Genomic DNA, 21,203 nt, shown 5'->3' with positions numbered 1-21,203 from the left:
ACAGACGGATTTTGTAGGTGCCGGGTCGTCGTCGTCGTCGTCGTCGTCGTTTGTCGCGATCGATTGATATATCGTTAGTTGGGGTGAATTTAGATGAAAATTGGAGAGTTATTGTGAACCGAGCTGGTTATTGTGGATTGTTATTAATTGTGTGAAAGAATATGTTGGAAAGATGTTTTTGCGTCGCAGTTTCTTTTCGATTGCCTTCGCTAGATTGTGTCTTCGTTACGAAACACTGCTCCTTCGTGTCATCCTTGTGTCCGTGATTGTGCTTGTTGTCCATCATTGCGTGGTTGTCCCAAGAGAGAAAGAAACATTCAAAGGCAGTAAACGTTCCATCTTTGGAAAATGCAGCTCTAGAAAATATTGTTTCCATCCCTTTCATTCATATTGCTCTCCATGCTAGCCATCCAAATTTACCCCGAAAGCAATAAAACGTGTAGAGCACTGTTTTTGAAAGTGGATTGCGGGATTGGTTTGTTTATTTTTCAATATTTCAAACTTTTCGTATCTGGAGTTCCAAATGAACAAAATCCCCTTTTGATGTTTTGTTTGTTTGGCTTAATTTTCAACGCGCTTGCAAAGATTGTATCCCCGAGCTGTAGGGAGACCCATAAAATGGTAACGTGTTCCTTTTGATGATCGACTCTTTCCATCAAAGAACCACTCAATGTGCTTTGTATACCGTGAGGGAAAACCTCAGCCCTATTTTTGTACCATTTTGTGAGACATGTTGAAAGTTGGTGATTGGTTTTTGAATTAACTTAATGTACGCGTCCAACTTTATTGGCTAACTTCCGTACAACGAATTGTTTCATCGTTTCATGCATGTGCTGAAACAGACAAAGAGCATATTTTTGTAATACATTCACCACGCCACTCACACACACACACATACCACAGAAGCACAATCTCAGCGGCGATCAAGTGGTGCTGATTCGATTGGATTCGATTTCGAAGTGCAGTTTTCGTAACAAGTGAGAGTGAAACCAACGGACAGACAAGCGCAACTTGTGAGTGCGATCGGAAGCTTTGGAAGAGCGAACAGTAGTTGGCCGAAGCCCACGAACACGATGCTATTTGAATCGGAATGTGCATTTTTCATGTCGGCTGCTGCAGCAGCGACTACCGCAGCCACAACCACCGCCTCAGCAATCACGTCGGAATTGCCGGAAGTGACCGACAGGATGATCATGTCTTCATCATCATTTTCAAAAGATGTCACCTTCTCAAACGGCTTTTTCGATATAGAACAACCTCATCTGCTGGTGCAAGAGTCGCCCTCTCAAACGCAGAACCAAGCAGAACTTCGGTTGGATCTGCAACCAAACCAAACGCCAGAACAACAAGAAATTCCACCTCAGCAAAAGAAGCAGCAGCAGCAGCAGCAGCAACAAGCTCCGGAACAGCCGCTTCAGGAAACTCCACCAATTAAGCCAATTCCTCCTGAAATTCGCATGGAAGTAGAACCAACGATGCCGGAGCTTAATAATGGCCAGTCGGCTGAACCATCCCAATCCCAGGAATTACCAAAGCCATCGGAAGATCGGCATGAAACGCCGAAGCAGAGGAAGCCAGCGAAGAAAAAATCTATCCTCAAAGAAAAGCAACGATCCGCGGACGAATTGTCCACCGGCAGCAAAATAACTGTATCCGAATCGGATCCTCCCAAATCGGCTTCCGCACCGGAAGCCACTGCAACCAAAACCAAGAAGAAAATCAGCCCAAAAAAAACCACCCGAAAGGTGTCGCTAGCGTCCATCATCTATCGCCAGCTGATGGCGGCCGGTGGCCTAGGGCTCGGTGTCGGTATCGATAAGAATCTGCCGTTTCCAGCCCGACCGCGCCCTGCAGAGCGAAAGCCAAAAACGGCCACCGTCAAAAAATCTTCCAACCAAGCGTCGACCTCCACCTCGAAGGCCGTCAGTTCGGATTCGTCCGGTGATCCTATGCCGGAGCATTTCGGATCGGCGAATGGAGAAAGTTAGTAGAGCTAGAGTTTCGCTACCTTTGCACCTGCGAAGGGATGTGGCAAGGTATTCGAGGAAAGTGGAAAGAGGTCATTTTTGTCGTTGTTGTTGTTGGCCACTAGCTCCCCAAAGTTAGGACTGGGGTTTTCCGATGAGTTGAGACAAACGGCCCGCGAGCACGCGCGCGTCCCATGCACGCCTAAATCTGTCTGTAAGGTTGTTTTGGTTGCTTGCATGTTTTTTGATGTTTTTGTCAGTGAATGTTTGTTGTTTGATGGACTGTATTTGATGTCACGAAACGACTTATGCATGGATGGCGGGAGTTTTGTGTTGCTTTCGATTCGAAATTGTATTGTTAGTTTGCATGTTGTTATACATCATGAGCCATCGAATCACCTACTTTGAAGAATGAAATGTGGTTTTGACACAGTTTATGGCGAGAAATATCAGTTGAGTAGTGTAGCAATAAAGCAAAAACGGTTTCCGAGGAACAGGTGCAGATCAGATGCAAACTATATAGGATTTCATTGAGAGCACTTCATGCTGGTCTCTATAAAAGTATTTGTCAATTTCTATTACAGGGCATTCAGTTTGAGATAGTCTTGGGACCCAGAACTCTTATGAATCATATAGCCTTACAACGACTCGCCTATGAATGCTTCTCGAGTCACACTAATTAACGATTCAAAATATTGTATAATTATACCGAAACAACAAATCAGCTAGAACAAGATAGATCCGAACGAGATGGATAAGTGCTTTAATTAAAACTCAAGTTAGAAATGTACCGTACATTCCCGATTGTGCCTGTCGACGATAGCTCCCAGCCAAGAGGCAAAACACCTGACAATCGATCTCAATTCCATTCCGCTGGTTAATAGATTATGGTTTGTGATGCATCTATCACGTGTCTCGCGCGTTCTGCTGCCCCCTCCGGCCATTTCCGACATTTGATCCGATAATTGATTGCACACCCTCTCACCAACTGGCCTTAAGGGGCGGCGCAACTTGCCGTTGCTGCATGGTGTTTCATACTAACGCGCCGGTTAGCTTGTAACAACTGTGTGTGCTCTGGGATTCAGAGCAGCTGGATGGCAAGAACCACCGCCCTTCTAGCTCGATAACCTTAGAGGCAAGTTTCCGAAGGCTCGAATCGATTTCTTCTCCAGACCCAAGCGAAAGGGAAAACCGATAACTTGTAACGTGCGAGCAAAGCCGTGTGCCGGTCTCGATTTCGTTCGGTTTACTTTGTTGTTGACGCGGATTGACACGTTACGTTCTCGAAGCGTTCTCTGAGTCAGCGATTGATCCTAAAGCGCACTTTGGGGGGAACAGCGATGGAGGAATTAGCAGGCCTTCAAGCGTTAATTAACGTATTCCAAGAAGATATTTTAAGATTTACCACAGTTTGTACCTTCGATATCGCTCAGTGCCTAGCATAGGTGGTCTTGTTGGGTATCATTCCGACGTTGGTTGGGAATAAGGGATTTAGTAATTTATTTTTCATGCAAAATTGTGGCCATTTTATGGCATTGCTTTCTGCAGAGGATGCCCTGCTCGCTGACAAGCAAATGCCGGTGCTAGTCACAGTGCGGCGAAATCAACCCACAACACGGGGCGGCATGTTGCTGTCCCACTGACAGCTACATTTCAAACAACGAAATAGTTAATCTGTTGCGATACGACTTCATCTCACACGACTCATCTTCATTCGTGGTTCGGTTTTGGTGTGGTGCAGAAAACTAATCGCTACATCAAGCGCATGCCCCGAAACGAGGGGGACGCTCTCTCTCTCTCAATCGATGCCTTCCTCCTCCGACCTATGCCACTATGCATGCCACAGTCTCCTCGCAGTCAACAGAGAAAAGCGGTCAGCAGCACAGTAGCATGATGATGGCACGAGTTGGGGCCGATTCAGCGGTAGCTGTGGTTGTGAAATTGGCGGGGACGATCCTTGCCATTCACCTAGAAAGGATAACTGGAGCAACATGAGACGCCCCAGTCGCTTTACTCTGGTGTGCTGCTGCTGCTGCTGCTGCTGCTGCACTTGCTCTTGTATGGCATCCGAGCAATGCAATGCCCTGCCGTTGCTGTGTGCTGCGCGCACTGGTTTATGTGTTGATCCTCATGTGTCTCTGCCGCGTGTCCGCATCGCGTTGGACAGTTTTCCCTGGATGTGTCGGACGGGGGATAATGATAATGGCGCCACGAATCCTATTTTGCGATGCTACGAAAAGTGCGGCTTACTATCATGGTGGTGTTGTGGTTTTAATAATGCCATCCGAGAAGAGGGTGTGGTCGATTGTTTGTCTCTAGCACGCTGAGACGCGGTGGACACGCAAAACTTGCACATTTTATCAGAAATTTTTGTATTTATTGAAACCATAACCTGACGAGATTTCTGCTTGTAGTTTGCGACGCTCGCAGTGAAGCTAATCGAACCAGTGTTAAATTGTGTTTATTGCATAAAAACATATCCATTAGCAACTCGAAGATGGTCTATATTGTAGAATCCATCGAACTGACCTTCATAGGTAAGTCCATAACGTTAAAGTTTACAGAAAATGAGACTTTCAAGAACAACATCAATCAATAAGGATAAACTATTTAAAGCATTACAAAAGGAATTGTCCTGGGATGCCTTTCAAATGCTTCACACACCTGTTCCGAAGGAATTTCTTTGCATTCTCATTCACATAACAAAGATTCTTAACCACTACACTTTCACAACTTGAAACTCCCGCCGTAGTCAGATAGATTACTTAACTTATTTCCGTTATCTTCTCCTTCGCCTGGCTCTGGTTTGTCTCCGCTGTCATCATTATGCTCGTAGCTGTCATCGGATTCGCACAAATTCAAACACTTTCGGTGGCACATTTTTGAATCTGGAAAAGCACGCGGCGTACGGTTCGGCTTTTCCACCGTCTATCCATCATACCGGACGCGGTATGGATTTAGCGTCCCGGATTTGAATTATTTATATCGCTTCTTCGTGCATTTATTCATGCGAACTCGCTGAGTTGGTCACAGGAAACGATCGCGTACCCACATGCCCACGCTGGGTGTCGATTGGGTGGAGAAGCGTGCAAGGGAGGAACGTATTGGTACCGAACATCGTCCCAGATATTGCCATTAAGCGTTGGCTAATGTTTAAAAGATGAATCAACGTATCGTAATGGGGAAGCTGGCAGGCAGGCAGGCAGGCAGGAAGGCAGAACAGTCAGCCAGAAAGATAGAGGCGAAAGAGCAAACCGTGAAAAATAGATAACGAAATGAGCGTCTCGGTGTGTCGTTGTGTGCGTGCGTAGGTAGGTACGGTGGTGAGTAAAAGTACTTCATGATCCAAAAATACAACTATCGAATCCCAAAATGTCTCGACCGGCGGATTCGATCCAATACGAGCATCAACCTACCTCACAACTTACGATGCTGGAATGCTTCTTGTGGGACTATGTATGGGGAGGGGGTGCATGAAGCATTTGTTATTAGTTTTTTTTGTTTCGATTAGTGTCTCTTTTTGTTTATCTTCTAGTAAACGATATTCAGAACCCAGGAGACAGAGAGAACACAGACCAGATTTGTTGGAAATCTCCACTAAATAGAGGATATCGATTGTATCTTAACCTATACTCTAAGGAGTCCTTTTCTCTCCTACTATTAGTACTACTTTTTGTGATATATTACTTTTTGTAATCACATTAAAATGAATGTGTTTATAGTTGAGTATACTTCGATGCAAAATTTTGAGAACTAAATGCCCACATAACTGTTAGTGACTGTTTACTTCAAAAATGTTAGATGGCCTAGGTAATACACCTTGAATCGATGAAGGAGACGGTTGTCCCTCCGTTGCACAACTATCACAACATCTAAGTTATGGAATATAGGAAAAACTCGCTTGTGGGAATTGGCGACAATCATACTAAATTCAACACAGAGAGGCAAGGACATTCAAGACGAAGGGACAAATATCCCAAAAACAAAAACAAAAGCACAGCATAGCAGCGGACATATGGTAATTGTTATTCAATTGCTTAGAAAATACGCCTTTTTTTGTTGCTATCTATTTTTGGATGCGCAAAGCAGAAGGCGAAAATTTGAATTGTTAATGTTTATCCTCGCGTTTCGTATGAATTGTAATATTTATGCACAAATTAGATATTCTGCCTCGCTGAAGCAGTCAAGTTTGGGTGATATTGTTTCATTTTATTGGTCGTGCTTGCAAAAAAGACTATTATTTAATTGCATAAATCTTTCAAATAATCTAGATAACGGTGCTACTAATGAGCTTTTTCTATTAAATTTATCAGAAAAAAAATATTATGAATAATTGGGAGCGGTAGAGTGAGCAGATCATGTGTACTAACTCTGGATAATCATTGCAATAACCTTGAAAGGTGGTATATGTTGTTGTACTTTCCAGCATCTTGCTAATCTAGAATAGATGAAAAAGTGAATGAAGTGGTTTAGTTTGGTTTGCTTTTTCCTGACTTTATTGGGACACTTTTTTCCGAATTGAAATGTTCCCACCGTTTACCTGCATGCTGGTGAATGCATTTTAATCCACACTCAACTTAAATTTAAGCCTCTTGTTTTTGGGACGCGCTCTCGAACCCTGACACATCCCTTCGCTATAGATCTAAACTTTTCAAACGTTAAATATGTGTGCGTGTTGTTGACCGATGTCGTTATTTTCTTTGATTCTACCGGGTGTGTCTTCCGAATGTGTTAGTCGCCACCACCATGCCGGACAACAACGCACCGGTGAGGCAACGAGTTCGTCTAGACGCGGAGCAGATAGAATTCATGTGTTCGATCTTCATACATCGAATATCGCCATGTAAGCATTTCCGCGTGCGTGTGTGTACTATGCGTGTTTCAATGTTTCATCCTTTCCTTCAAACGCTCCTAACCCGCCTTGTCCCTCCTATTTAGCTCATCTTAGCCGCGATCCGGCATTAGCAAATCAACAGCCACAATTTTCCTCGATGCTGTGGTTTTTTGAACATTTACGTTTTTACGTTTTTAGGATTGTACTGTAATGATAAGAGACGCTCCAAAGTCACGTACGCTTGGTACGGAGAGACCTATGACATTCTTCTTCGAGCAAGAATAAGAATATACCTCTCTCTATCACTTGGTAATGTTACGGTCAAATGCCGTTGGTGTGTTGGGCCGCGTAATCTAATCAAAATAAATTTACTTTTTGTAAGAACGTGACTTAAATCTTTCGAGCTGAAATGAAATAATTGGTGATCTTAGATACATTAAGGCAGCTATGGTTTTTTCGAAAGTGCGTTTTTCAAATTTTTTAAATGTTTTTTGTTATAAAGCTGTAATTTCTTATAAAAAAAACTCTAGATATTCATTTTTTGTACGGTTACTTTTGAATCTACCCTTTAGGATCTTTGCTCACCACGCGCCGCCTAAATGTCGGCTATACAGATGTATACTTTGTTCTGTTTGATTGCCTACCTTCAGGCGCAAATGGTTGAAGCGGTTATTTCATGCACTGCTCGGATCGAGTACATGCATGCGTGTGAGATACATTGAATCCTTCCAATTTGTTTGATATGAAAAAGTTTGTGTTGTGCAGTTAGATGAGAAAATTTTAGTTTATTCTTTTCATCGTGTAAATATGGCCTTGCTTAATTTACAAATAGTTCACCTTTCATTTTAGTTGAGAGACATGTTCTCATAAGAACCGCGAAAGGACATCTTATCACGGGTATGCTTGGTTGTTTCGTTGCGTGATGTTCCGTCATGCAAAGTCCTGTTTCCAGCAAGGGAGTATGTCGTGAGCTATTACCGAATGTATTCGGATGATTCGATGTTAACCATTACGACACAGTCTAGTCCATGAAAGCAATGCTGTCCATACCTGGGATCTTAATAAATCAGGGTCAGATAACATAGCATTCTGAATTAAGATTAGTCTCGTTAGCTCCAATTATATTATGCATCTTTTTTTCTCAATTTATATATTTTATTTATATAATTTAACTAGACTACAAAATAGAGTTACAAACTTAGTTTCAATACACGATGGTTTCGGAGACATTTCTTTCCCCAAACCGTGATAGGGCAGCTTATCCCTCGTGAGCTCGGACGTCCATTTACATGTTCTTCTTCTTCTTTAGTACTATACAAACTCAATAGGACTAGGCCTGCCATTTCAGTGGTTTCATTTTTTCCCGTAGCTGGATATTCAGTTCTACGTACGGGAAGACGGCCTGGGATTTAATCGACCACGCGACAGTCCCCCATTTAAATGTTACTGATAAAATATTTTAGAGTTTGTACACTCATAGTTGAATGTGATGTTTTCTTATGGCAAAAGAGATGCTACCAGTTATTCTTGTGTGATCTGATGTAGAGTCAGGCCAAAAATCTTTCGATGCTTCAAGTTTAATTCGAAACAAGTGATAGCTTAGAACTCACGCTGGATCCAATTTCTTATCAGCATCATCTCAGAAACTGTGCCAGCAAAGTGGCACCCTTAATTACTGTTTGCAAACATCTACCCTAGCTTTCTTCAATAGCCTTCTTCTGTCAATCAAATAATCACTCAATCATCTCATTGCGGTCAGCTGATGTACTAGTGATCCTCTAAATCGTTCAAGCACAATTAAACCTTATGATGATTTCAGCTTCGAATTCATTAAGTGACAGCGAAACCTGTGCCGATATTTGATTTTGTTATGTACCGACCGTTTCAACACTATTTCTGGTTCAGCAAACTGGCTCTGCTCAAACTGGCCGTAACCGACAAGATCGTGCTTCTCTATCCAGTATAGGGATGGCCTAGAATTGAAAAAGCCAACGCGAAAATTAGCTTCGACTGGATTGCGTTTGTCCTATCACTTGACACCGCCCGAAAGCGATCTGATCATGTGACAAAAATCTTCGTCGTGGTTGAATCTCTTTAGTGCAGAATAATGGCGAAGTACAAAGTGCAATTCCTTTGGGCAGAAGAGTTGGGTATGAGAAAGCTTCTTTTTATAGAGCTTTTTCCATAGAGCAGCCTACATTTTAATACCACGAGAAGTGATTGAGCATATGGACTGTTTGTTACAGTCGTTATCAGTCTGTTCATATGTACACAGCTGAATCGTGAGAAGGCACTCTTAATAATTCACAATTTGACGATTGGTAATGTTTGCGGTAAAATTTCTTGATATGTGTCAAAATGTTACGTTTTCGTTGAACTATTTTCTTATTTGTTTAAAAATAGTTCTTTCAACAGACCTGAGAGCTTTCACACGACAGGAACGGCCGCACCCTGAGTACAGTGAGCGATGTGTGCTTCGTGCTCATACAAAATATAAATTATTTGCCTCATACATTCTCCTTGTATTAAAACTAAGCTTTTCTTCTCTTGATATGTTGGATACTCTATAGCCATCTTGTTCAAGCAATTGCCAACAGTATGTTCCAATGTTGTTCCATAATTTTTCCTTCAACTTATACTCTCTATTTCACCTTTGACCTCAGCTAAGAATTAACATTGACCTTGGCTGGCAGTTTTGCTGGACTCGGCAAAACCGCTGAACTCTTCGGTATCACGAAGAAGAATAAAAAATAGCGACCACCTACACGGGAACCGTAGTTCTGGTGTTGGTGACTGGTGGACGACAAGAAGCATTCTTTTCGTGCAAGTAGTTCATCAAAGAACCAACAAAAAAGTTTTCTACGACGGTACCCACACGATGTTATAATGAGCCACAAGAAATGCTCCACATAGAAAGAAATGGAGAGTGAGAGAGAGAGCGCATGTGTTTGGTTAGAAAAAAAAAACAGGCGAAGAGAGGTGGCGCTCAGGAATGTTGCCAAAGGCTTTAGCAACTGCCCACGCGTCCGTAGTAGCCCGGCGGATAAGGGGAAACATTCAAGTGGCTGCAAACAAAAGGGTAAATTTGCTGACAGTCGCGTAATAGCGGATGTGCTCCTGTTGGCACGTCCGTAATGCGCCATCTTGTGGGTGGCCAACGAAAGCATAGCATAACTACTATTGGGTGGGTGCATGCAAGAGACACCGGAAGCAAAGTGTACCCTACGGACAAACCATCAAGCAAACCAGGGGCTACTTTTCAGGGACCTTTTACCGGAAAGGCTTCTAGGTCCAGGCGCGAGATGATGATCTTGCTACTTTAGCAAACCAGCCAAGGATAACGCTAATGCAGACTTGAGATAATTTTAAGGGACGACACTGACACATCATTCCCTTTCGCTCTCGAATACTGACTAAATCTCGCTCCAGTTACCGTCTGACCCGTTGGATACAATGCAGACATACGCTCGTGATGCAACGAAGGACACATAACACACTTTGCAATGGTTGCACTTATTCAGTTGCCTGTGCCATTGCATTGGATCAAATTTCAAACAAGGACATTGCGGCCAAAACGTGGACAGAAACTATTTTCCTTGCACTGCGGAAGATGGAGTAGCTTTCCGAGGGCATTTATCACACCGTAGGACCGCACATCTTTTCTCCAATGATTAGGGGACACGACATAAGAAAAGGCTGCACATTTTTATCGGGGCGAATGTTAAACTGTAAGAAATTGAGCCGATTAGTAGCGCAAAGCCATGTTAAAAAAGTTCACTGATAGAATAACTATTTACTAAATGTTTCTAGCTTTAATAGTGAATGCCGGTGTTAAGAAAATTTACTAATTTGCTCTCTTTCTTTCTCGTTTTAGGTAAGTTGCTGCTAAATTACTGATTGACCGATAAGTATTCAACTATTTTTATACAAATGCGACTAAGATTTGTTCGGGATGCGGTGAATTGCGTTTCATTACTCATCAACTAATTCAATTATTGCTGGCGAACGATTTCCTAAATTTTTAGAAGGCTGGAAACGGTTATACTTAACAATGCCGTTGTTCCACATGCGAGGAGCAGTATCAATTCCTCTTCCTACCGTTTCGTCGTTGTAAGGATAGCCTGCATATCCTGTAGTATCAAGGATGTTAGAAATGTCAGACATGAACTGACCAGACCTGCCGAGGCTGTAGTGCCAGAGTAGACGAAGACATGTGCTGTTCTATAATACTCTATGGTGTTTAAGCAGGTATCATTTACGAGATATTAACAAAATTAGCGAAACCTTGCCTCAGTGAAAGATCTAGCCATATGATGTGGTGATACGTTTAGCTACTTAAATTGCAGTGGCTTTGTATCTCTTATGTATAACAAACTGATCATAATAGCTTCACTATTGGAACAGTGCGCATCACACGAATAACTTCATTTAATTCATTTTCATTTCCTATTTGAAATATTGTTCCGTTCACAATCCGCTGAAAGTATAAATCATTAAACGCGGCTTTTTACTACTTTGACGCATTCTCTTTACTGCCCAGTAGTGTGCAGTTTTAATGCATATATTTGCTTTCCCTAAGCGTCATTCGAATGGCTTACCTTCCTTCCTAGAAAGAAGTGCATTGAACGTGTCGTTGCATTTGCACGCAGTGATTTGTACAATAGCGTACCCTAACTCTAATGAATCACTGAAGGTTAGAATTAGACAGGCCCTCGCTGCGTTGCTGCGGTTTTGCATTTTATTGACCGAACCAATTCAGACTCGTAAATATGTGATGTTTATGTATGTCTCACCGGTGGCAGGTTTATTCCCTATCGTGGCAGCTGGTGGGAAGATCCTTTTTCGTTTCAAACGAGCAAATGCACTGCTCCGCTGCACAACTGCTGCAGAGCGTCGCACCGGACATGTAAAAGTAAATTCTGGACAAGGTCAACGCAGTTACCAATTATTTAACCACCACAATGTATGTCGCGTTGTGAATCGTGTCGATGTAGGTCAGTGCATTCGGCCGGACACGGTGTGCAGTTGTTGTTAGGACCTTTGTCCGTTGAATCCTTAACCCTTAGAGTATGTCTGATTTGATATTCTTCGTTTAAGAAATCAGATCATAGAAAATTCTGTGCATTTTACAAAAAATAATAAGTTTTTGTCGAAATATTCGGAATAATTTGCAAACGATCACTACGGGGAAACGAATTTCATAAATTGTTTAACCTGTGTGTGAACTCTTCGCATACTTCTTCAAACATATAGCATTCGTGGTTCTCCCTCTCGCGAACTCTACACCTTATGCTCTTTTGGGCATTCAATGCCCCTTGCGGACTTTTTCTGTTCCAGTTTTCGCTTACTAATGTTGTAGTGGCTCTCTTTACGGTCTTTACTGTTTAGTGATGTTAAGTGTAACTTTCAATGGTTTTACTAAGAGTTATAGACACTTTCAATATGTATGTTTCCGAGCAATCGTTTATCACTTATCGGAAGTCTAGTATTAATTGAAGTATCAGGGTACATATCGATCAAGAAACAATCTTTTCCGTCTTCTCTTGATGGGGGGGGGGGTTCTCTTATGCGCTCTTCGGCACCGTACGTTTCTCTTTATGTTTCGAAAAATCCCCATGCGGTTCCATCGCACAACATTGGAGTCTCTTCTTTTCTCGCTCTCTAGTTGGTTCGTTCGTTCGTGCCTTCGTTGCTGTGTTGGAGCTCTGGGGGAGGTGGTTCTCCATCCGGTCGCGATAGGCGAGATGATGGTGCGTTTTCGTGCAAGTTCATGTCTTGCTGTGCTGCCCCGACGAGCCGGGCCGGTTCTCTCTTTCGGTGAGCGAAAGATTCACGAGCGCCCGAAGTCTTCCAGAGCGCGCCGCACTGGCAAAAGCAACCCCCACAATAAGACCCGAGACCACCACACTACCACACGCGGCGGGTCTACGCTGCGGGTAGAGCCGCCTCTTGACAGACAACACTGGTTCGCGGTTTTGCTCGCAGTTTCGACGAAGACACGCGTACGATTGGAAGTGTTTCGCGCGCGCGGTCTCTCTGCCTCTGTACGAACGCAGAACCGCACGGAGGAAACAGTGAACAACCTAGCAAGCCAAGCCCCATAGCAAGTGTGTTTCGGGTTTGATCCATTTGATTCCACCAGTCATTTCCCTTTAGTTCAGTGAGAGGGTGCTTGTGGCGCTTAAATAACTCGGTTTGGAATGTTGGAAACTATGAGACGTTCTGCGTCCTGCGCCAGAGTTGATCTACAAATCCCACCGCACACACTTCTTTCCGTCTACGATCAACGTGTTAGTCTCGGTGTCGTGCTTTCGGCTGTTAACACCGCGTGCGTTTGCAAAATTCGCGTCGCCCACTTTTCGTGGGTTGCATTTTTGCTGGTTGCTTGTTTTTTTCTGTTGGACCCCAGTGTCTTGTTCTTCTTCCAGGCGATGAGCATTTCAGTTGTCGCGGCGAAAGAAGACGGGCGCGAAAGAGAACGCGAAAGCGAATGCGTGCGATCGAGAATTAATGTGAGGTGGTGATGTTGGTGGGTCGTGGGATGGAAAAGAAGATTGGGGAGGAAGAAAAACGTCAACGTCACACACCTCTGTGTCGTCGTCGTCGTCGCCGCCGCCCCAGTTCGTCTATCTCACTTCCACCTCGCAATGTGTGCGTGCCTTATCCATCGGCGGGCGGTGGCTTAAGTCTCGTGCGCCCGTTTCACCACCGCGTGCGTTTTAAGCTGTGTTATGTGTACGTGTGTGCGTGCGTGCCTGTGTGGTAAAAATCGGCGATAGAAAAGCGGCACCGATAATGTTGCGCTGTGTACCGGGCGGACGACGGGTTTGGAAATTTGGGCGATTTTGTCCCCTTCGAGTGTACCACGGGGTGGGTTGGTGGTTATGAAAAAAGAAAAGTGGAAATGAAAATTGATCGATGGAAGTGATCGGAAACAAAAACAAACATGATCCTCTCCAACAAGTTTTACGAGCCCGCTTCTAGAAAGATCCAATAAAAATCGTGCAAGTCGCGTGCGTTCCAGGGAGAGAAGGTCTTATCTTTTGGCAACTTCAAGTCCACTCGCAACCGTAGTGGTGGTGGTGTAAAGAAAGCGCAACACTACTGACATTTCGGTTCCGCTTGCAACATCCCCCCATTGGGATGTGAAATTTGTCAAAAAGTAAGCCAAAAAATATAAATAAATGGACGACCGGCCGGCCCTCAACTCCGTGCGGTTCGTTGTGCCAGTTAACTTCTTCATTCCGTCTCTCCCTCTCTCTTATGCTCCTCGCTTTTAATCGATCCTCTGACTGCTGCGACGCGTTCATCTTTAGTGCAAGTGTCACGGTAGGAAAAGCGAAAAACCCAACCAAAGCGCGCCATGTAGTGGTGCGTGTGCAGTAGAGAAAGAGAGCGAAAATCCCTGTGTCCGTGTGCGTGTCTTCATTGTCATACGGTGGTGATGATTGCAGCTAATTGTTGTACGTACAGTGTTGGGTTATTTAATCGGGATCGATTTCGTGCCACCTACCACCTTTCGCATCACTTCCGTTCCCACCGGTCTCCATGCGTAGAGAGGGTTGTTGATGCTACCTGGAAGTGGAGAATAGTGTGAACCACCATGGCTATGAAATGGCCCCCATTAAACCCTCAAAAGTTATAATAAAAAAGTGTGCGCAGCAGATAGTTTCACGCGCTCGCGCCCGTGTGTGTGCGTGAATTCGTGTTTATGTCGTGCATGTGCGTGTGTGGCCGCCGGTGCTACAATGTGCCTGCGCCCGCCCCAGGAACAGTGACCGACAGTGGCATAACTTCTTGCAGAATAGCAGAGGAATCAGTGTGTGTTGGTTTGTTACGATGTCGGTATAAAATCCATCGAAAAGTGCATCTTTCGGTGATCGTTCGTCGTGTTTCACTTTCACTGCATCATGGCCTTGGAAAGTGAAGACAGAACTGCGGGGATTGAAACAGGAAAAAAAAACTTCCTCCACAAAGCTCCCTTACATTCAACGTGGTTTAGTCACCTTTTCCTTATCGGTCTCGAACGAAACGCTCCCTCCTCATCCGGGGGAATTATTATCAGTTTATCTTCCAGTTCCCATGATAAAAAGGCATAATTATTCATTCGAGCATGGTGGGTAATGGTGGTGCGCACTAAACCGACGACGACTATGCAATAGCCATTTTGTGTTGATGAGATACCTTTCATTCATAACGAAGACAACAAAACTGAATCAATCTGTTCATCAGACAAAAGCGATCTTCCGCAACACGATCTTCCGCGAGTTGCATCAACATCAGAGAGAGAGAGAGGGAGAGAGAGAGAGAGTCTAGAAATATACTTCTCCTATTTGAACGCCTCCACACGACCCAACATAGTTCGGCCGTTTGGTTGGGACCAAACTTTCGACATTTTATGCGTCTAGCTATCACCTTTGAGCCACATAACGTTGGGATCTTCCGATGATCGTGAACAGCTTGTGACAGTTGCAGGATAACCGCATGGGTCCGTCCTCACGTACGCAAACGCGATGATGTGCTGTGTGTGATGTCAACCGTTAGCATTCCTAGCTGTCCGTCTAAAACAAAAGTCCCCCGATAGCGGAGACGATTTAAGCGCACCGTTTATTCACTTCAGCTTAGTCTTTTCAGTTTAGTCTCTGCGACAAATCAAATCGTAGAAGGGAAACGATAAATTCGATTTCCATTTCGAAACGGAACAGAAAATCAATCAGTGCGAATCACATCGTCGCCGTCGCCCTCCGTTCTAAACAGCTGGTGGTGCCGCTCAGGAAGACCCCAATCAATCAATTGATGGAATAATTTTGCACCAATTTCTACCCACGGTTGTTCCGTTTTGTGTTGGGTGTTGGATATCAATGAGAGCAAATAGGCTGATGGGGGAGGTGGTCAATTTTGTGGGGACGTTATTGGCACGAATATCGAACTCGTCTTGTCAACGGCACAACCTTGAACCCACCCTCCGTGTGACCATGTCGTGGTTTTGTCGTTAGTCACCGATGGTGTAGGTTTTGGTAAACCATACACACCATATCCTACATTTTATCCATCGTAATCTCATTTGTGAACCATTATCGCAAGTCAAGCTTTGCAGTACTTGAAACTGATTGTCTGGGATAGGGAGCACGATGTACATGAAAGAATTGATCCATTTCGTGTCGCTGTGTCGCTTAAAGCATGAAGCTATGTATGCTCTACATGTTGAAGCAGACGACGGAATAGATTTCTACGAAAAACTGCGTGCACTTTACATCCATAAAAATCAGCATTTTCTCGCTTCTAAAAGCAACATCAAATGTCAAGAGCCTGTACCAGTTTTATAACTTGTTGGGGAAACCACCGACGCATATTCCGCTCTGTATGTTTTTCCACAACTCTGTGCGTTGTTGTGTTTTTTTCGTTTTCACTGAAAGAAAAACATTGCCGGAGGAAACCCTTGTTAATTGCCTCTCGATAAAGTGTAATATTATCGGCAAACGTGACACACTTACTTAACAAACAGGAGGATGAGCGCGGGAAGCTTTCCAGGGAGGGGTTGCGTGATACTACTTCGCACAACCATTACAAAAACGAAGCGAAAAAGTACAGAAGTTCGTGAAATGTTTACTAACTGGATTGAATTCCACGAAACTGCCAGGAGCGGAGTACGTTTTTATTTGTTTTCGGGGGAAACCCCGACGGTGTATCACATTCGTGTGTGGATATCTTTATTAGTTCAAGGAAGTTGTGCTTGAGCTTCCGGTAAAATGTTCGATATTGTGAAAGTTTAAGTGTTTAGTAAGGTAAAAAGGTTGTAAAACATTAACAGCTAAGTTGCAGTCTCTTGTACAAGATGTATGACGCCGTTGTAAGCAGGCCTTATGGAACAGGACGCGCTATTATGTCTACCTACGCACGACGTTCCTTGTGCGGGTCTGTCTATCTCTCTGAGATCATTCATTCGTTTTATTACGCGTTTTCATCTCGTCGGCAACGGCGACGCCGCCACGGATGACGTTTCGTGGAATTCCGTGGTCCGACTGAGTTTGTTCGCACCGAACGTGGCACATGACTATTCCAGCCGAAAGAGTCTTCCTTTCAAGTTTCTTCCGCTAGCCGCCGATCATACCATAAAAAAATATTTTCTTACTTCGTTTTTTGTTCGTAACCTCTTTAAGTCGTTGGTTGACTCATCGCCAGCTTCGAAAATTGTATTCCGGGTAAGCGTGTGAGTTTTCTGTTTCGATTTTTTTTGGTTAACAATTGATAGCACCATTAAAATATATGATTTACATAAAGCTGTGTTTTAAATGTAGCTTATTGATTTTTAGCTAAATTATTATAAGACCCCATTATTTGGGTCTAGAGTCCTAATAACGGGAAGCATTATGGTACATTATTCAAACATGGCAGAAGTACTATAGATATATGGACAGCAGCATCGGTTGAATCAATGGGAAACAATACGATGCATTCACTAGACTATCCATTGATAACATACTTTCTTTTTGATCTGATATCTGATGAAGGAGAACAAATGGTAAAGCAAAACATACAGCGGAGCCGTTTGCCCATCAGCAGCTCACCTCCTCACGGTGTGATCTCTCCGCAAGATGGGGTCAGTTCCTCACACTGCGCCGTGGCAGGATGTCGGCGATGTTGGTGGGGTAGTTCGCTGCCAGCAGTAGTTGCGGTGAGAGTTTAAAATAAATCATTCGCCTTCTCGGCTGTAAGTGGCGCTAAAAATAGATTCCCGAACTGCGAAAATATGTTGAGCCGCGCTGCTGCTTCTGCATGCTTTTATGCTGGGTGTGTTGGCTGTCTCCACGATGAAACGATCACAACAGATCGAAGATAGAAGTAGAAGAGGAGGCTGCCAGCAGCGCAGAGCAAAGCATGTGTTTGTTGTGTTGTGATGTGAATGGCTACAAGAGGAGAGAAAGAAACTTTCATGCTGCGTTGTTACTGCTCTGCTCTTGCAGCGGATCTCAAGCTTTACCCGTGTACCGTTTGTGTGGACGTCATGCACGGATGCGATAGTAGTAGCAGATCGTAGCCAAGATCGTCTAAGCATAGGTATGGGATTGGAAATTTCGCAACATAGATCGGTTGGTGGGTTAAAAGGATTGCTGTAGCATAATATTTGTACAGCCTTCTTTCGGTTTTATCTCGTCATGACATCGAGATCATCGAGTAGAGGAGCGACTCAAGTCCGGCAGAGAGCAGCTGCTGTATCTCTCTTGTAGTTCTCTTTCTCGCTCAGCCTAAGGAATGTCGAACATCGTTCGTTGACCGCTACCGGGTGATTTGAAGCGACGTGGCGCAACAACCCTCAAACTTCATTGCAACGACGTTGCATTAAACGCGCATTTGTTAGCACCGTATGTTTGGCATTATTCCCGCACCAATGTGCCATTTTACAGAACAACGAGCACACACCTGCAGAAGTCTCAAATTTAAAGCAGAAAGTTATGCAACTACATTTCGTGTTCGTGGGACAAATATTTATTCGCATAAACTTCAAATCGATAGCCTTTTAAATGGTAGTTGTATTTGTGGTTTACCAAGCGAACGTTTCCACCAAGAGACCTCGCGTTCAAAAAGGCCTCCCTGACCAAAGCACCTTGTCTAGTAAGGGACCTTCCGTTGACTACTTCTTTTACCATATGCTCCAAAAAGCACAAAAGCTACTTCGTTCGTCCTCTGAGTCAATCCCGACACAGACAATCGACTTGTTGAGATTGAGTAAAATCTTTCAGTACAATAGCTGCAACACCGGAACAGATTAAATTTATAAAAATAGGTTTGACTGAGTTCGGTATTGGAAACGCTCAAATCCCGTTCCTTAAAAACTAGGATAAAAATCAGAAATCCTCACTCCACTCAAGTTAGTGACAAGCATTTTCTGGATGGGATGGCATATGTGGCAGCTAACTGCGACCTGATGAAAGGAAGATTGTGTTTTCCTTTGTCCAATCGGGACATCGGATAAATATTTATAAAACGTCCTCATTGGTTCCTGTCGTGTGCTCCATTTCCTATTCCTCCTATTCCGGTTCGCACACACCCCATCTTTAATAAGTTAACGATTTCATCATCTCTCGGGTCATGTTTCGATGTTGTCCCCTTTGGTGGAGGGTGTTTTTTCCTCCACGATCAATAGGAAATCGGTTCAAGCTTTTCCTTGCAAACTGTGCGATCGTATGTACTTTATTATTCCGCACCATCACCGCCGTGGTTATGTGTGTTCCAACCGGGCGGGGAAAACAAAATCCAAATTAAATAAAGTGCATCCACCCAACAATGGTGGAAACGCACGCTGCACGAGATTGCACACCTAGATTTAGCAGCTCACTACCGTAAGAAGAAGACTGTGGTAACGAGTTTTTATTGTAAGGAGGAGACTTTAAGACAGGAGGCTAGCCACCAATAAAAATAAGGTTCATTCGCCTGGAACGTTCGGCGTACTCTCGGCGCCGTCGTCGCCAATGCCCAGGTGTGCGTTGTCTTTGAATTAGCAATCGGGTTGAGACTGTGTAAGAGAAAGGCCCATTTAAAAAACATTTCATTAATTTTTCAATCATTCAAGCAATTCCAGTCGAAGATTACACACCATCGAATCGTGTCTGTCTGTCTGTGTGTGATAGAGTTTTTTCTGTTCTCTTGATTTAGCGCCTCACTGGCGTTTTTTTTTTTTGCCGTTCTTACTTTGCACGATTAAGAATGAAAGAGAAACAAAAGAACTCGGCGCGCGTATGTGTTGTGCGTAACCTTGACTGAGGATTGCTCCTTTCGTTCTACGGTGAGTGAGGCACAATGAATTGCTTCCTTGCCATGGCTCACTGGTCAACAATCGACAGTTTGATGGATACATTGCGCCGCTTAGTTTACCATGTTTTTTTCTTTCGTTTGTTCAATTCGTTAGGCCAGGAATTTGGCTGATGCAATCACGTAACGACATTTCATCAGTACCATGACGGTGGTCGTGGTGTATCGCTTTACATGGTTTATCAACACAATAAAATTAAGCCATACACGCAAGAACTCTTGAGCTATCAATGATGAGCTCTTCCTTCTCTTATCGAGTCGTCGGTCGAGCCCCATTAGATAGAGTTATGCTCGACCGCTTTAGCCTATCTAACCGGATTTAGCAGGGAATTGAAGTTGTGTGTACGAATCCCGGTGTCAAGCTTTGATTAGATTTTTTTTTTCTAAATTCCGAATTTGGCGACAAATCGCATCGAGCTGTTAAATGCTTCCACCACCAACCAACATTCCGTTATGTGAGCAGAAAGTCATCGCTCAACACTGCTTAAAAACGTGTGCACCGATCATAAGCACACCGATGATCACCGTGAAGGACGCGATCCTCACACACATACATACACACACACACACACACACACACACAGTAGCATGGATCGGCCCCGAGGGGTGGGAATTTAGAAACCGGTTGTTGCTGATAAAACCTAGCCGCAAATAATTAAGCCAACTCGTCGTCGTGTCCAGCCGACAAAGAGGCCAGAACGTGCGTTTGCGTTGCGGTCTAACAGGTGCCGTAGAGAGGCATGCTTTACATAAGAAGAAAAATGTCTCACCACCGTGGAATGCGCAAGGTGGTTGTACCATGCTTCCACCACTTTGAAGGTTTTGAACTCGACTGGCATGCCCAACAACCTTCACCTTGGTGTGCAGTTTCGGACATTGCGTTCCGTTAATGATTAAGGACATTGTACAAATCACGACACAAAATGTTATTGGAGATCTTCAGTATCAAAATGTAATTTTATATAGCTCAAAACACCTTTTGCTGCTTCAACTCTTGTATAAGTTTTTGTTTTTAATTTAAAATAATTCCTTCTCTTGATTAAACCCCGTTAAACTTTTTCCATCATGCGCGTATGCGAGATTATCTCTAGGGTATTTTCTCTCGCACAATTTGTTGTGGTTTTGCTGTTCGTAAACAAAAAAGGCGTCCCTTAAACCGTGGCCCGTGAGACGAGTCACAGACTCATAAAACAGAGTGTTGTTTGGGGGTTGTGTTTGCCCCCCAGCAAATTTCTGGTTGCACCATTTTAACAACAATCTCCTTCTCATACCTTTTTTTGTTGTTGTACGCCTCGGAAGAGTGATCGACAGAAGATCCTGTCGAAAGAGTCCCGTTTCTTCGTTCAGCATCCAACGTGTATAGGCTCACCTGTGTGTGGCGTTCGAGAGGAACAGAGATTTGATCTGCTGGGATTGTGCGCAGATTGATTTAAGACGCAATTTCTTGGTTCTTCTTTACCATTCCGTTCCATTGTGCTGGGAGGGGGCCACTTTCACGAATTGTGTGTGCGGCATTTCGGCGTTCATCATCCGCGCTCATTGGGTGGTGCCGTTGTGCTTGTGTTGGATAGAGAGTGCGTCCAAAGTTCCCG

The 21,203-nt window shown here is 43.9% G+C and overlaps 1 protein-coding gene across 4 annotated transcripts in view; it reads left to right on the top strand.

The window, feature by feature from the left end:
- The window catches only part of LOC118506332 (glycogen synthase kinase-3 beta), a 46,474-nt gene continuing 25,271 nt past the window's right edge, over positions 1 to 21,203 (top strand). For 2 of the 4 annotated variants that reach the window (XM_036043303.1, XM_036043302.1), the window contains exon 1: positions 12,748 to 12,908. Coding sequence is in view for 1 of the 4 variants with exons in the window: in XM_036043305.1 (XP_035899198.1) it covers positions 1,458 to 1,983; positions 6,703 to 6,810 (634 nt within the window). In the remaining 3 variants the exon portion in view is untranslated. Of the gene's footprint in view, positions 74 to 1,251; positions 1,984 to 6,702; positions 6,811 to 12,747; positions 12,909 to 21,203 lie in introns of those variants that run through there. The other 2 variants (XM_036043305.1, XM_036043304.1) reach the window with 2 other exon arrangements.

This window comes from Anopheles stephensi, chromosome 2, assembly GCF_013141755.1.
Source record: "Anopheles stephensi strain Indian chromosome 2, UCI_ANSTEP_V1.0, whole genome shotgun sequence".
Classification (NCBI taxonomy): Eukaryota; Metazoa; Arthropoda; class Insecta; order Diptera; family Culicidae; genus Anopheles; species Anopheles stephensi.
This window is presented reverse-complemented; position numbering and strand designations above follow the sequence as displayed.